The 17,510-nt window shown below is 40.6% G+C and overlaps 1 protein-coding gene across 1 annotated transcript; it reads right to left on the reverse strand.

The window, feature by feature from the left end:
• Positions 1-3,202: 3,202 nt before the first annotated feature.
• On the reverse strand, positions 3,203-4,830 carry LOC103697038 (crocetin glucosyltransferase 3-like). The gene has a single exon (XM_039123072.3). The coding sequence runs from the start codon at positions 4,783-4,785 to the stop codon at positions 3,370-3,372; it is 1,416 nt and encodes a 471-aa protein (XP_038979000.2). The 5' UTR covers positions 4,786-4,830; the 3' UTR covers positions 3,203-3,369.
• Between the last annotated feature and the right edge of the window lie 12,680 nt (positions 4,831-17,510).

Raw genomic sequence — 17,510 nt, forward strand, 5'->3', positions numbered from 1 at the left:
CGGCCCTCGAGCGCAACCGCTCTGCGCTTTATATAGACAAGCAGAACTCGGCACGTGTCGGTGCACGTGTCCACCTGAGGAGGGGTTGGCCCTTTGGGCCTTGTAAACGAAGCCTGAACAAACCTTAAACACAAGTGGGTAGGGTTTGCTTAAAAGGCCACCGAGGTGGGCTTAAATGAGATCCCCGAGGTGATCATAGACCACTGATTCTTTTTTCAAGACAATCTGATTCTTAATAATCTAAAATTATTATATTTGATATATTTTTTTGGTAATGTATTTGGTATTTCATAGAAATATAAAAATACTGACAATATAATACCAAAACTACACCTAATATATTCCATAAATATTTTTATTGATCATATAAAATAAATTATAATATATTTATAATATATTAATTATTAATATATTAATAAAAATATATTTATTAATTATATAAAATTAGTAAACTTATATTAATTATTGTTGTAGATTAATATTTTTAATTATACTTATATTATAATATGTTTTTAATACTAATATTTATTTTGATTAGAAAAATAAGGCTAATAGAAGTAATATATTAATAATTTCACAATATAAATATAAAGTAAAATATATATTTCTATTATAATTTAGAATTATAATTGAATAATAATATATTATAATAGAACATATATAATTAATATAAATATACAAGATGAATATAATATAATATGTAATATTGATACAATATATTAGATAAATTGATATACCATTTATTTTGTTGGACAAAGGGGTATTTTTGTCTCCAAATTTCAATACAAGATCACTGCTTTAGAGTGATCTTGGATACTCAAAGAATGGGTTTTGCATAACTAGCTGGATGGTAATTTGAGAAGTGAAAGTGATTTAAAATTATTACCATATAAGATTACTATGGTGCAATCAAATGTAGTAATTTAATCGTCTCGACTAACATCATCCTTGGCCTTGGGATGATGACCCACTATAGAGGTTTTGGAATCTGGTATGAGAGGTGCTCTAAATTAACCCAATCCGACAGCACTCCTCTAAATCATCATAGGTATTAATCATGAATGCTCTATTTATCATTAAAAAGTTATAAATATGAAGAAGATTTTAATAAAATTCTCTCAAAAAAAGTTTTTTTAAATTTTTTTCATGGATTATACCTGGAGTATATTCGAACCAAAAAGCAAAAAAAAAAAAAAAACAAACAAACAAAATGAGAGAACTTTTAGCATTAGCCTCTATCCTCTTGACGAGGTGAGGACTAATTGTGTTCTTGAGTAGTTCACACTGATGCATGTTAGAAAGTATTTAAAAGCATTCGCAAATAGTATAAATTTTTGTCAAAATGGAGCCTATCCTTGAAAAGCCAGAGGGTTTTTGAGATCAAACTCAATTACAAAGAGATGCTTTAGATTTTATCATATTCTATAGGCGAAGCTGACACTAATGTTCTAGAGATACGATGCAATGTATTTTTTACTGCTCAAATGGCCTGCAAGTGAAATATTTGTTATAATCTTTCCGTCTGTGCCACCTTTTCACATGAACGAAGTCCAAGCTTGATGATTATTCATTGTTTTGCATTAAGATAGTAGCTTTATGTTGAAGATCACAGGATTTCTTTTGAAGAGGACAAAGAGATTATATGCTCCTTTTGCAACAAACCAAATAGAGTTAACAGTTATTTTTAGTCTGATCGAATGTTCGCAAAAGTAGATTATTGAGATACTCCATTAATGCAGAGCCAGTCTACATGCTAAATAGAGTGGTTTTTTACTTTAATTTTTTTAAAAAAAATACAAAAAGAGAGAGACCCGTCCATACTATAATTACTCAAATTTTAATTTTCGAGAAGCACCATCCAAGAGTCGAACCTGAATCTTTATTGCTAAACAAAGAGGTGAAACTATTGAGACAAGTTTCAATTTATTAGCGAAGCTAATTATCAGCTTTGGTGATAAACTATATAACCAAGTTTACATCAGGCATAACATGTTATTGTCTATGTAGCTTACTAATAACATGTAGGAGTGATCATAAAAACACGATTTTGTAGTAGGTATTTTATGGTGTACTAGTATTCGGCACCACATTATAGTCCCACTTCTTACTAGGGCATGTGCGCTGATTATCGCAAAGAAATTGCATTTTTAATGAAATAATTAAATGATTGAAAATATCTACTCGGAGCTATAGGGCAATAGCATCACATACATGAAGTCTAGTCATCACCTTTCTCGACACTTACCTTGTTGTCATATGGAAAAAGGAATTGGATATATTTCTTGCCACCCACAGAGGAGCATCTTGGTTTCTTAACTCCAATTCTGAATAATCTCGGTGGGAGAACCTCATAGGCTCTCTTAGACGAGTTAGAGATTACTAGGTCCATAAGATATTCCTTTATAACACGCATCATCCATTAGAGGCAAGTTGAGGAGATTAGGATGGTTATTATCTCCTATTTGAATTATGATAAAACAAGACAGGGAGCTCATCCTATATTGTGACCACAATCTACATCTTATCATCGTATTAAAGGCCTTTATATTAAATGCAAAATCTAGATTAAAATCCTCTAAAAAAAAATAAAAAAATATGCAGTGTTAGTGTGGGCCACATCTAAATACAATATAATCAGATCAAACCAAACACTTTTTTCCTATATAGAATTATTACAATTCAAATAATGATTTCATATACTGGTAGATCAACTAGAATAGCATTAAAATACATGGAGAGGAGTTATATGAGGTTATTAGAGTATCTTAGGACATTCTAACCTTTTAGATTTTAGAGGCTACAGCTGGGGTTTCCATGGAACCAAATAAGATGATGGTCCAATTTCAAAAATTACAAATTCCAATCACTTGATGTGGAAAAAAAAAGCCCCCAATAGATAGCTTCTACACCATGATAGGAGGCTGCAGTTCCCCAAGTAGATTTCGAATTTGAATATCAAATAAAGGAGCTATTTTTTGAGACATATGCAGGATTTAAATCCATCAAATATATGAAAAAACAAGTCGAGCAACTCTATCAACTAAACTAGCTAGCGTCGATCAAATGAATAAAAAAAAAAGGGTCAAGAGCAAAACTTTTAACGCAGCCTAGTTCTATAATATCTTCGGGTGCCCCATAAAAAAATTACGAGGAATAAACTAAAAATAGAAAAGTTACGAGCACACCACGCAAGGACTACTTTTGACTCTTACGAGAAACTTTGCATTAAATGTGTAGCGATAGCGATCGGGATCAGCCCGGTCACGTTTTTTTAAAAGAAGTACAGAAAGACGATGGGGAACATCCGGCCCCACCTGTCGGCTTGCCGGACACGCTGCACAAAGCACCTAGCAATCACATCCCTGACCGTTAATTTGGTGTACCCCCTAGCTTGGGCGGATTTGCCGCCGTCCGTCTGATTATCATCTCGACGAACTCATCCAACGCCCTGAGCGACGATCCCTTCGCCTCTCTGGACTCCGACACCGCCGTCTCCATCTCCGCCGCGACCGCCCTCGCCTTCCGAAGTACCTCCCTTCCCCTATCTCCCTCCCCCATCACTTCCGCTACCGCCGCCGCCGCCTCCGCTGCGCTCCCCACCACCACGCACACCCCGAGCTCCTCCGCCATCAGCTTCGCGTTGCACGGCTGCTCCCCGACAAGTGGCCACCCCACCACCGGCACCCCGTGCCGCAGGCTCTCCAGCGACGAGTTCCAGCCGCAGTGGCTCACGAACGCCCCCGTCGCCGTGTGCCCCAGGATCTCAACTTGCGGGACCCACCCCCTCACCACCAGCCCCACCCCCTCCCCGGTGAAAGTCTCCGGCGCCTGGTCCGCTGCCGGCGCCGCCCAGAGGAACGGCCGTCGCTGCCCCTCCAGCGCCGCCACCAGAGCCGCCGCCTCCGCGGCCGGCAGCCGGTTCTGCGACCCGAACGACACGTACACCACCGATCCCGGCTGGTGTCGGTCCAGCCACGCCAGGCAACCGGCCGCCGCACCGGCGGCACCTTCGTCCTTGATGCCGCGGCCGGAGGGAGGCTTGGGGATGGCGGCGAAGAGGGGGCCCACAGCGAAGACGGGGAGGCCTGTGCATTTGGCCCACGCTTGGAGGAAGGGCTTCTCGAGAGCGTCAGCGGTGTTCCAGAGGGTGGCGTCGGAGCGGCGGCAGTGGTCGGCCTGCTCGCGAACGAAGACGGAGTTGGGGTCGTCGGGGGAGGTGGCGGAGAGCATGTTGCGGGAGAGCTGGGAGCGGCGGATGGTGACGCCGGGGAGGCCCGGGACGGCGAACTCGTCGGCGTCGGAGAGAGCGTGGGGAACGTGGCTCCAAAAATGGTTATAGATGGACATGGCGAAGGGGCCGGAGGTGTGGAGGACGGCGTGGAAGACGCCGAGGGAGCGGGCGATGGGGACGGTCCAGCCTAAGAACATGTCGGCGATGAGGCAGAGAAGAGGTGGTTCGTCGGATGCGGTGGAGATGTCGGAGAGGAGGCGGCGGAAGGAGGGCTCGAGGGATAGGGTGGCGCGGTGGAATGGGACGATAAGGTGGGCGGGGAGGGCGAAGGAGGTGTCGGCGTCGGAGGGGAGGCCGTGGTCCGCAGGGTCGAAGGGCAGGTCGGCGAGGCGATTGGAGGGGAAGAGGCGGCGGAGGTGGGGGAGGTTGCCGGTGGTGGTGACGATGGTGAGGGTGAGTTCGGGGTAGCGGGCGGCGAGGAGGCGGGTGAGGTCGAGGCAGGGGTTCATGTGGCCCTGGGCCAAGAACGGGAACACAACGATGTTTCCTTGCATCCTTTCGTTTGAGCCGGAAAGGGGCCAAGTTCGCCGGAGAAATAGTAGCCGAACCCTGCTCGAAATAAAAGCTTCAGCATAACGTTCCAACTATTTATGTATATGATCCCGGATCCCCACGGCACGGAACCAGGGATGTATCACCGTGCAAGAAGGATTCATCCACGTGTCATTTTGAGATCTATGTACATTGTCGAACCTTGGAGCGCTTTGAGATCTGTGCGGTAGATCATCAATGGGCACATACCTATCACTTATCAACTACCTGCAGTTAGATGGGCACATACCTAAAAATCTCTCGCCAAAGATACTAACACCAGCGGCTACTTTGAGGTGCAATATCAATTTGTGCCGGACCATGTCGGGCCACGATCACCTGACTCTAGATACATTGTGGCTCAAGATGAGCCTTTCTTTAGTGCGAAAGATGCAACCCTATCTCTGTCTGGACTGCCCATGTGTTTGGCATGTCAGTGTGATGATGCCCTTCATTTTCCAGATGAGCAAAAATAATTCATTTTATATACGAAGCTAAAGGAGGTTATAGGAATTGAAATATTTGCTTTTGATGGTCTTGCCGTGTTTCTCAAACATTTAATTTTGATGGCAAAAAGAAACAAAAAGAAAGAATTACTCTGGTGAAGACATTCCTCAGACTAATGAACAAGAACTCAGTTCTTCACTCTGATTGCTTTCGCCGGGTGGAAGTTCAATAATACAACCAGTGAGGCTTATCAGAATTATTCCCAAGTCCTACGGAGGGCAGTATAAGTATATGAGTATACATAAGCATAAATAATGTAGAGTTGAATATCAATTTAATCTTTTCGTGGAACTGAAAAAGTTGTACTCTTTGCGGAAAGTCCAAGGGAAATATAGCAGCAAATTAATAACCCAGTCCAAAATTATTGTGTTGTGTCAGCGTGATTTCACTGGAAGTCAGTTTAGGTCATAGCAGGATTTTGGCAGCGAACCGATAAATTTAAGGCTTCAGATTATATTAACGAGATGCTTAGGGCATAAGCCATTATGAGAGCAACAGCTCCAAGAATTTTTATATCAGGCTTTCGTTGGATAGGCATATAAATATAAGTCCATCCCCTTCATAGAGTCAAAGAAGCCTCAGTGTATTTTAAGACTGAAAAGTGAAATCAAATTAGGTACGGATCAAATACTAATATATTTATATTTATAATTAATTTTCCACCCTCCAAAAGACCGCGTTATAACAAAAGGTCCCGTTGACCAGTCTTAAAATGTTCCGTCCAATATCTCCACCAAGTTTAATTCCCGGTCCCCGAGGCCCTTTTATTTTTTCAATAAAATGCCGAAAATACCCCTGCCCCTCTTGATCTCCTATTCCAAGAAGAAGGAGGAGGAGGAGGTACGGACCGGTTGACCATGGCCCAGCCCTGCCCAAGCTCCCTCTCGCAGCCACAACCGGCCCCGGCTCGCCCCCTCCCGCAGGCCCGCCCCCTCCCGTGCCCCTGCCCCTCCTGATCTTCCGTTCCCAGAAGAAAAAGAAGAAGAAAAAGGCCCGGCCGCCGCTGACTGCGGCCCGCCCCCGCCCGAGCTCCCTCCCGCAGCCGCCGGCGGCCCCTCCCGAGCCCCCTCCCGCGGCCTCGCCCCCTCCCGAACCCCCTCCCGCGGCCTCGCCCCCTCTCGAGCTCCCCCCACAGCCGCTGCTAGCCCCGGCTCGCCCCCTCCCACGGCCGCGCCGCCAGGAATGCCCCCGCCCCTTCACGAGCCCCCTCCTGCGGCCGTCGCCGGCCACGGCTCGTCCTCCTCCCGCGTTCGCCGCGGCTTGGCCCATTTCTGGAGCCGCCGACCTTTCGGGAGGAGAGGCGTTCTCCACTGGCCAGCAGCGGCCGCCGCCGGCGGCGGCCCCGTCCCCTCCCGCGGCTCCCTCCAACGGCCGCCATGGCCCGGCCCCCTTCCAGCGCCAACGGCTCACGGGAGGAGAAGAAAGAAGAAAGAAGAAGAAGAGAAGAAAAAGAAAAAAAAGAAAAGAAAAGAAAAAGAAGAAAAGAAAAGAAAAAAAAAGAAAGAAATATATATATATAAATGAACAAATAAATAAATAATATATTTTAATAAAATAAAATAATTATAAATAAATAAATAAATAAAGCCACCACGGTCAGGCCCTCTCCTGCGGCCCCCTTTCGGCGCCGCCAGCTCGCGGGAGGAGAAGAAAGAAGAAAGAAGAAGAAAGGAAGAAGAGAAGAAAAAAAAAGAAAAAAAGAAGAAAAGGAAAGAAAAAAAAAGAAGAAAAGAAAAGAAAAAAAAGATTTAAGTGTGTGCAAAGAAGACTTGATTGTGTATAGAGAACACTTAACTGTGTGATGCATATAGTTAAGTGTTCTCTGTACATAATTAAGTTTTCTCTATATACTTAAATATTTGATGCATAGAATACTTAACTGTGTGCAGAGAAGATTTACGTGTGTGCAGAGAAGACTTAATTGTGTACATAAAATATTTAACTTAACTATGTGATGTATAGAATACTTAACTATGTTGAGAAAAGATTTAAGTGCGTGTAGAGAAGACTTAACTGTGTGCAGAGAAGGAAAAGAAAAAGAAAAAGAAAAGAAAAAGAAGAGAAGGAAAGAAAAAGAAAAAGAAAGAAAGAGAAAGAAAAAAAAGGAAAGAAAAAGAAAAAAAGGAAAGAAAAAGAAGGAAAGAAAAGAAAAAGAAAGAAAAGGAAAGAAAAAGAAGAAAAGGAAAAGAAAAGAAAAGAAAAAAAGAAGAAGAAAAAGGAAAGAAAAAGAAAACAAGGAAAGAAAAAGAAAAAAAAGGAAAGAAAAAGAAGAAAAAGAAAAGAAAAAGGAAGAAAAGAAAGAAAAAGAAGAAAAAGAAAAAAAAAGAAGAAGAAAAAGAAAAGAAAAAGAAAAAAAGAAAGAAAAAGAAAAAAAGAAAGAAAAAGAAAAGAAAGAAAGAAAAAGAGCACTTAACTGTGTAATGCATAGAACACTTAACTGTGTGCAGAGAAGATTTAAATGTGTGTAGAAAAAAATTAATTGTGTACAGAGAATACTTAACTTAACTGTGTGATGCATAAAATACTTAACTATGTGCAGAGAAGATTTAAGTGTATGCAGAGAAGATTTAATTGTGTACAGAAAAACTTATGCACACAGTTAAGTATTATCTGTACACAATTAAGTCTTCTCTGTACACACTTAACTATATGATGCAGATAACACTTAATTGTGTGCAAAGAAGAAAAAAAAGAAGAGAAGGAAAGAAATAGAAGAAGAAAAAGGAAAGAAAAAGGAAAAACAGGAAAGAAAAAGAAAAAAGGGAAAGAAAAAGAAGAAAAGAAAAGAAAAAGAAGAAAAAGGAAAGAAAAAGAAGAAAAGAAAAGAAAAAGAAGAAAAGGAAAAAAAGAAAAAAAGAAAAGAAAAAAAGAGAAAGAAAAAGGAAAGAAAAAGAAGAAAAAGGAAAGAAAAAGAAGAGAAGGAAAGAAAAAGAACACTTAACTGTGTGATGCACGCAGTTAAGTATTTTCTGTACATAATTAAGTATGTGCAAAGAAGATTTAAATGTGTGCAAAGAAGACTTAATTGTATGCAGAGAATATTTAACTTAACTGTGTGATGTATAGAATACTTAACTGTGTGCAGAGAAGATTTAAGTGTATGCAGAGAAAACTTAATTGTGTACAGATAACACATAACTAGAGTTGGGCATCGGGCCGTGCCAGGCCGGCCCGGCCCAGGCCCACCGGGCCCAAGGTCAAAACGGGCCGTGCCGGCACGGTCCGTCTCGGGCGCAAAAGGAAGCCCGGCCCGGCCCCAGGCCCGTTTATTGGCGGGCCGGGCGGGCACGGCACGCCACGGGCCGTGCCTGGCACGGCCCGTAACGGGCGCAAACGGGCCGTGCCAGGCACGGCCCGTCTGGAGAGGGGGGGGAGGAAAATAGCCGTTTCCAACGGCTATTTTGGGAAAATGACATTTTTACCCCTCCCAACAGTCCAATAACGACTGAATTGAGGGGTATTTTGGGAAAAAAAAATTTTGGGCTTCTATAAATAGCCCTTTCCTCCCTCATTCTCACCACACCAAATCAACTATTCTCTCCTTCTCTACTACTATTATTTCTCTCTTCTAAAGTGCTCTTCTAGCAATTTAATTTTTAGTTTGCATTTAGCAAGTGTTCAAGTGCTACACAAGAGGAGGTTCCTGTTGAGAAGAGAAGGTCACTCCTGTTGAGAGCACAAGAGGAAGCTCAGAATCTCGGCTCTGCGGCTCTGCCTCTGCCAAACTTTATAGTTGTAGTAGTAGTGGGGGAACAGGGCATTTAAAAAGACATCAAGAGAGTCATAGGATGCATGATTCTCATGCTCAAACTCAAAGTACCCTTAATATACAAGGGGGATTACTTGTAGGTAATTTTGCATATAATCATGAAAATCAAAGAAAAGCACTTGTAAAATGGATAGTTAAGGATGAATTACCTTTTAGTTTATGTGAATCTTTTAATTTTGAAGAATATGTTCAATTAAACCTACAACCTGCTTACAAAAGAACTAGTAGGCGTACATTTAGAAGAGTAGCTATGACTAACTTTTTAGCAATGAAACAAAGTTTAATTGAAACACTTTCTACTTTAAATGTAAAAATTTCATTAACTTCTGATATTTGGTCAGCATCTGTAGGTAGTAATTGTTTTATTGCCATTACTGCTCATTATATTGATAATGATTGGCAATTAAATAAACGTATTCTTGCTTTTCGTGCTTTTGATTTTCCACATTCTGGGCAACAAATTTCAAATATCATTTATCAAACTGCATGTTCATATAATATTAATGATAAAATTATGCCTATTACTTTTAATAATGCATCTAATAATAATTCTGCTGTTGCATTATTAAAAGACTCATTGCATCTCATGTTAGATGAAAATTTATTGCATATTAGATGTGCATATCATATCTTAAATCTTTCTGTTCAAGCTGGCATGGGTATGATTCAAGATGTGATTGGTAAAATTAGAAATGCAGTTTCTTTTATTCATGCTTCAAGATCCAGACTTCAAGAATTTAAGGAACTATGTATAAATCATGGTAAACGTTTTAAAAAATTTAAACTTGATGTAATTACTCGTTGGAACTCAACATATAGCATGATACATGATGCATACCCATATAAAAACTTATTAAGTGCATATATTAATGATCGTGGATTAGGCTTTACATTGACTGAAACTGATTGGAATAAAGAAAAAATTTTGGAAGATTTTTTGCTTAGTTTTTATAATGCTACAAATGTTCTTTCTGGTATTTATTATCCAACTTCATGTTCATTTTTACAACAAGCATATATAATTAGTCAAAAATTTTCAGAACATAGATATGATGATGTTTTAATGCCTATTATTGACCTAATGGAATCTAAATGGAATGAGTATTGGGACAAGATATGTCCTATGCATAACTTAGCTGCTGTATTTGATCCTAGAGTTAAATTAAATGGCGTGCTAATTTTACTTGATGCATACTGTGAAAATATGATTAAAGATCTTGAACCTGCTAAAAATGAGGTAAAACAACTTCTTTATGATATTTATGCTATATATGATGAAAAAATTCGTGGATCTAGAACACAAATACAAACCTCTATTTCTTCTTCTAGTAGTTCTCGTTCGTCATCTATTTTTTCATTCATTGCACAGAGAAGACACACACATGCTTCAAGTTTATCTTCATCTTCTTTATCTTTAAGTAGTGAACTAGAATTTTATTTACGAAATGATCTTCAGTCTGCATATGATGAAAATCAAATAGAGAATCTAGATGTATTATCTTGGTGGAAGAGTGTTAGAAATCAATATCCTGTTATGTCTGCAATTGCACGCGATATTTTAGTTGTGCCGATGTCCACGGTAGCATCGGAATCCGCTTTTAGTGCAGGTCGGCGTGTTCTTGACGAAAAGAGAAGTAGGATGACGGGCGAAACGGTGGAGATGCTTCTCTGCTTCAAAGATTGGTTGGATGCTGAGGCAAGACTTCAAGATAAAGATGGACATAATACAACATCCTCTGATGATGATGATACAAACACTACTGAAGACTGAAGAGTGAATACTGATTCACTGAATCACTGATGATTAGTAAGATTTTTTAATTTTTTATAATTGTACATTTTTATTGTATTCTGGAGGTCAGACCAAGGTCCAAACCTCGGCCCTTTCTTATTGTATTCTGGAGGTCAGACCAAGGTCCAAACCTCCCTTCATGTACCATTTTGATTTAAATTAATAAACTGGTAGGGGTCTATGCCAAACCCCCCACCATTCCGGTGGCTTTATATTCATAAATCCTTAGTTTTCAATATTTATTAATTTATTAAAAAAATTTATGAAGCATTAATTTTTATCGGGCCGGGCCGGGCCCAGGCCCGGACCGTGCCAGGCCCGCGGGCCAGCCCGGCCCAGGCCCTTATGGGCCGTGCCGGGCTGGCCCGCGGGCCGTGCCGTGCTTGGCCCGCGGGCCTAGAGCGGGCCGTGCCGGCCCAGGCCCGAAGCGGGCCGTGCCGGGCTCGGCCCGCGGGCCAGTAACCTGTGACCCAGCACGGCCCCCTTAAATGGGTCGTGCCAGGCACGGCCCGTCACTGTAGCTATCGGGCCGTGCCAGGCACGGCCCGCTTTGTGCCGGGCCGTGGGCGGCCCGGCCCAGTGCCCAACTCTACACATAACTTTGTACAGAGAAAATTTAAGTGTGTGCGGAGAAGACTTAATTATATACAGAAAATACTTAACTTAATTGTGTAATGCATAAAACACTTAACTGTGCGCAGAGAAAACTTAATTGTCTACAAAAAGTACTTAACTGTGTGATGCACGCAGTTAAGTATTCTCTGTACACAATTAAGTTTTTTTTACACATACTTAATTGTGTAATGCAAAGAATACTTAATTGTGTGCAGAGAAGGAAAGAAAAAGAAGAAAAAAAGAAAAAAGGAAAGTAAAAGCAAATAAGGAAAGAAAAAGAAGAATAAGGAAAAGGAAAGAAAAAGAAAAAATGAAGGAAAAAGGAAAAAAAGGAAAGAAGAAGAAGAAGAAGATAAAAGAAAAAAAAGGAAGAAAAGGAAAGAAAAAGAAGAAAAAGGAAAGAAAAGGTGTGGAGTGATTGATTAAAACCCCATTTGATTTTGATGAGCTCAAAGCATTTGAGTATATCTTTTGATTACTAATGAATTCAATTGAGTGTTTCAGTGAAAATCCTGTCTAAGTGTCCCAAGACTTGGTTCATAATTTTTGGATAAGTTAAGGAGTCTGTTTGAACCAATGTTTGAGACTCGAGTCGACTCCCGAGTATCACGAGTCGACTCCAAGCGTATCAAGTTCACTGGCACGAGCTCGAGTCGACTCCAGATAAGTACGAGTCGACTCCGACTGAGAACAGACAGAAGGACAGAAAGCTTCAACTCAGAACCTGTCAGCGAGTCGACTCCCGAAGTGCGCGAGTCGACTCCGATGTTCACCGAGTCGACTCCAAGGAAGTAAGAGTCGACTCCAAGCAGTCACAGGCAGAAAAGTCAGAGAACAGTTTTCGGGTCTGAGATTCGAGTCGACTCCAGTGGAACGCGAGTCGACTCCGATAGGTGGCAAGTCGACTCCAAAGAAAGCATGAGTCGACTCTCAGCAGAACACAAAGAAAAAGTCAGAGAGCATTTTTGGGACTCTGAGATTCGAGTCGACTCCCGCAGTACGCGAGTCGACTCCGAGACTCCGCGATCATCAACAGACAGAAGATCAAGTTACTGCCTCTGAGATTCGAATCGACTCCCAGACATCTCGAGTCGACTCCAAGACAGCTTCACATCAAAAGGTAGAAGACCAAGTTTCGGAAACTGAGAGCCGAGTCGACTCCGAGGAAATTCGAGTCGACTCCAAGACTGGACGAGCCAAAAGACAGAGGATCGGGAGTTCGGGCTCTGAGATTCGAGTCGACTCCCAGGACAGTCGAGTCGACTCGAGTGGACAAAATTCAAAATTGGATCCACGGACTTCAGTGGATGAGCCGACTCCAAAATTGCCAAGTCAGCTCCAGAAGTTGGCGAGTCGACTCCAGGTCAAGACGAGTCGACTCCCAGTCGTGAAGGCAACTTTAATTCAAATTTGGAACAGTTGCCGAGTCGACTCCGGAAAAGCTTGAGTCGACTCCCGCTACAGCCGAGTCGACTCCTGATCGCGCGAGTCGACTCCAATCCACCAACGGTCATATTGTCAGGCTGCGCAGAGTGTTCAGAACGGGCAGAAAAAGCACTCTAACGGCTAGTTTCCGTGGGGGTTGGCTTAAATAGCCACAGAGGACTGTAGCAAGGTAGAGAACAACCATTCCACTCCAACTAATCAAGCATTCAAGCTCTGCAACGTGCTCTTCAACGAAAAAGAGGAAGATCTGCATTTACTGCTTCCAACTACATCTCCCAGCAATTAAAGCCTCCTTCTCCTGCATTCAAGTCAACTACTCTTTCAAGAGGAGACCAGAAGTTTAAGAAGCCATTCCTCATCTCCAATCTAAAAGCGTTTGAGGCTTCTTAACTTCATTTATTGTTCATATTGTTTTCATCTGCTTTTTGAGAAGCTCATTTTCTGTTTCTTTCTACAACTTGTATTTACTTGGTTCAATCGGGGATTAAATCAAGGGGATTGAGGTTGGTTGGTGAGCCGAGTTAAAACCAACGTGTGTAAGGGTTTGATTGTGATCCCGGGAAAACAATCGGGGCGGTTCTAGTCGGTGAGCCTGGGAAAACCGACCGAGTTCGTTGTGAGCTCGTAAAACAACAAGTTTGGTTGTGAGCTTGGAAAACAACCGGCTGTAATCCAAGGGGGTTATAGTGAATTCCCAAGTGAGACTTGGGGAGTGGACGTAGGAGCAAGGGTTAGCTCCGAACCACTATAAAACCTTGTGTTTGTGTTGGATTGTCTCTCTTCTTCTTCCCCTCACATCACTCACAGCACTTAGCATTAATTAAATAACTTGCAATAGTTTTTAATTAGTCAACCACATCGTTTTAATTATTCAAATTATTTTAAAACCCAATTCACCCCCCCCTCTTGGGTTGTCTATCTGGGCAACAAGTGGTATCAGAGCCTAAACTCTTCCACCCAAGAGTTAAAAGATCAAAATGACAACCCCATTTGGATCTTCCCACATTGAGGGTCAGTCCACCCAAAGACCCCCTTTCTTTAATGGATCCGACTACTCATACTGGAAGGCTAGGATGAGAATATTCATCCAAGCCCAAGACTATGAGATGTGGACCATTGTAGTAAATGGCCCATACATCCCATCCATATATGTAGAGGGTGTCAAGGTACCCAAACTAGAAAAGGATTGGGATGAACATGACATGAGGAAGGCACAACTAAACTCTAAAGCTATGAATGTGTTTTATTGTGCCTTGGATAGAAATGAATTCAATAGGGTCTCTACTTGCAACTCTGCAAAAGAGATTTGGGATAGACTTGAAGTGACCCATGAGGGCACGAATCAAGTTAAAGAATCCAAAATTAATATATTGGTTCATAAGTATGAACTATTTAAAATGGATTCTAATGAGACAATCACTAGCATGTTCACTAGGTTTACTGACATTGTCAATGGCCTAAAAAGCCTTGGCAAGAGCTATACTAACAGTGATCTTGTCAGGAAAATACTTCGCTGCCTACCAAGGTCATGGGAAGCCAAGGTGACGGCAATCCAAGAAGTTAAAGACTTGAACAAGCTTCCACTTGAAGAGCTCCTTAGATCCCTAATGACTCACGAGCTAACCATGAAGCAACACAGCGAAGAGGAGTCCTCCCACAAGAAAAAGGTAATAGCTCTTAAGTCTACTTCATCTAACAAGGACTTGTCTTGCAGTAGCAGCAGTGACAAAGAAGAGAATGAGGAAGATGATGGTGAGGCACTTCTTGTGCGCAAGTTCAAGAAATTTATCAACCACAAGAAGGCGTATCATCAAAGGAGAGGCCCCTCAAATTCCTACCGCAAGGACAAAGGTAAGGAAAGGGAAAATGAGGAGATTGGGTGTTACGAGTGCAAGAAGCCGGGTCACATAAGAGCAGAGTGCCCCCTACTGAAGAAGGGGAGTAAGTACAAGAAGAAAAAGGCTCTTGTCACTACACTATCCGACTCCGACTCATCATCCTCCTCATCAGATGATGAACAAGAAGAGAAGGCCAATTTTTGCTTCATGGCCAACGAAAACGAGGTAACTTCCGATACGTATCTTGATTTTTCTTTTGATGAACTTTATGATGCATTTAATGAATTAATGGTAGAATATAAGGCCATAAATCTTAAGAATAAAGAACTAAAAATAGCTAATCAATCATACCTACATAAATACGATAAATTAGTTAAGGATAAGGATTTAATCATCAAAGAAAATATAGAACTTAAGACAAGCAACCAACTTTTAACTCAAAAGAATAGTACCTTAACTAAAGATAATGAAAAACTAACTAAGGAACTTTCAGAACTTAAAAATCATAAACAAATCTTAAATAAGGATCTCACAAAAGAACTTAATGACCTAAAAGCAGAAAATCAAACTCTAACTAAAGAACTTAACAAATACAAACCCTTAGTTGAAAAATTTACATATAGTTCTGAAAAATTAAACATGATACTTAATAGTCAACGAGCCGTATTTAATAAAGCGGGTTTAGGGTATAAACCAAGAAATAAACAAAAACTTCTTAGTAACTTCTTTGTTAAAGCCGGAGAAAATAAAACTAAGAAAATAACTTGCTTTTGCTGTGGTACTATAGGTCATAAAGCAAATGTGTGTAATTTTAGGAAAAATAAAATAAAAAAAAAAATTAAAAGGGTATGGGTTCCAAAAGGAACCAACTTGACTAACCATGAAGGACCCAAGAAAACTTGGGTACCTAAGATGACATGATTTGCTTGTGTAGGAGTGTCTTGCAGCCAAGGTCAACAAAAACTGCTGGTACTTGGATAGTGGCTGCTCAAGGCACATGACGGGTGACAAAGATCAATTTTTCACCCTTGAAGCTAAGAAGGGAGGTGCTGTGACTTTTGGAGACAACAACCAAGGTCACATCATTGGTATTGGTAAAGTTCAAATCACCCCTTCTACTTTTATTGATAATGTTAGATATGTTGATGGTCTTAAGCATAACTTATTAAGCATTAGTCAATTATGTGATAAAGGGTATGATGTTATGTTTAAGCCATCACTATGCATTATAACAAATCCTAATGATAATAGTTTAGTTTTTAAAGGGATTAGACGTGGAAATGTATATGTTGTAGACCTAGAAGATCTTGCAAAACATAACCAATGTTTAGTTGTAAATGAAACTAAAGATAATGATGCTAGTTGGTTATGGCACCGTAAGTTAGGTCATGCAAGCATGGACACAATAACTAAACTAGTTAAAAGAGACTCCGTGATAGGTTTGCCAAAATTAAAATTTGAAAAGAACAAAATATGTGAAGCATGTCAATTTGGCAAACAATCTAGGAACTCTTTTAAATCCATAAAATGTGTCTCTACCTCTAGGCCTCTAGAATTATTACACATGGACCTATTTGGTCCAACTAGAACAACAAGCCTAGGTGGAAATAAATATGGTCTAGTTATAGTAGATGATTACTCTAGGTACACATGGGTCATGTTCCTAGTGCATAAGGATCAAGCATTTTCTATGTTTAAGAAGTTCCATAAGGAAGTAACAAATGCTAGAGAGTCTTCAGTCATAGCCATTAGAAGTGACCATGGTACCGAATTCGAAAATCAGTCATTTAATGAATTTTGTAGTAAGAAAGGGATAACCCATAATTTCTCAGCACCTAGGACACCACAACAAAATGGAGTGGTGGAAAGGAAGAATAGAACACTAGAGGAAATGGCTAGAACTATGTTATGTGAAAGTAACCTCCCTAAGTACTTTTGGGGAGAAGCCATTAATACCTCTTGTCACATACTAAATAGAGTTCTATTGAGACCCATTATAAAGAAAACACCTTATGAACTGTGGAAAAACAGAAAACCAAAGGTTAATTATTTTCATGTTTTTGGATGTAGGTGTTTTGTGCATAATAATGGAAAAGATAATCTAGGGAAATTTGACCCTAAATCTGATGAAGGAATATTCTTAGGTTATTCTACAACTAGTAAAGCCTATAGAGTCTTTAATAAAAGAACCTTAGTTATAGAAGAATCTATACATGTTGTTTTTGATGACTCTAGTGACATCTCGTCTAGTAAGAAGGTTAATTTTGATGATGATGTTGAAATACTTGAAGAAAAGATAGATAAGATGGGATTACAAGATGATAATCAAAAGTTGATTGAAGGAGAACCATCAAGCCAAGAGGCTATTATGGATCATGGGCTAACTAAAGCTTGGAGGTATGCTCATGGGCATCCTAAGGAACTAATTCTAGATGATCCATCTCAACCCGTTAGGACTAGAGCATCCCTTAGGAATTTGAATAACCATCTAGCTTTTGTTTCACACTTTGAGCCCAAACATATAGAAGAAGCCGAAAATGATGTAAATTGGATAAATGCAATGCAAGAAGAACTAAACCAATTTACTAGAAACAAAGTGTGGAATCTAGTAGAGAGACCTTCTGAATATCCAATTATTGGTACTAAATGGATTTATAAAAATAAACTTGATGAAAATGGAATTGTTATAAGGAATAAGGCTAGACTAGTAGCAAAGGGGTA

The sequence above is a fragment of the Phoenix dactylifera genome, chromosome 3, assembly GCF_051530095.1.
Source record: "Phoenix dactylifera cultivar Ajwa chromosome 3, Ajwa_hap1_PhDact_Kaust_v1.1, whole genome shotgun sequence".
NCBI lineage: Eukaryota > Viridiplantae > Streptophyta > Magnoliopsida > Arecales > Arecaceae > Phoenix > Phoenix dactylifera.

Bases quoted from the DNA above. Each gene is read 5' to 3' on its own strand.
- LOC103697038 (XM_039123072.3), bottom strand. From the start codon at position 4,785: ATGCAAGGAAACATCGTTGTGTTCCCGTTCTTGGCCCAGGGCCACATG.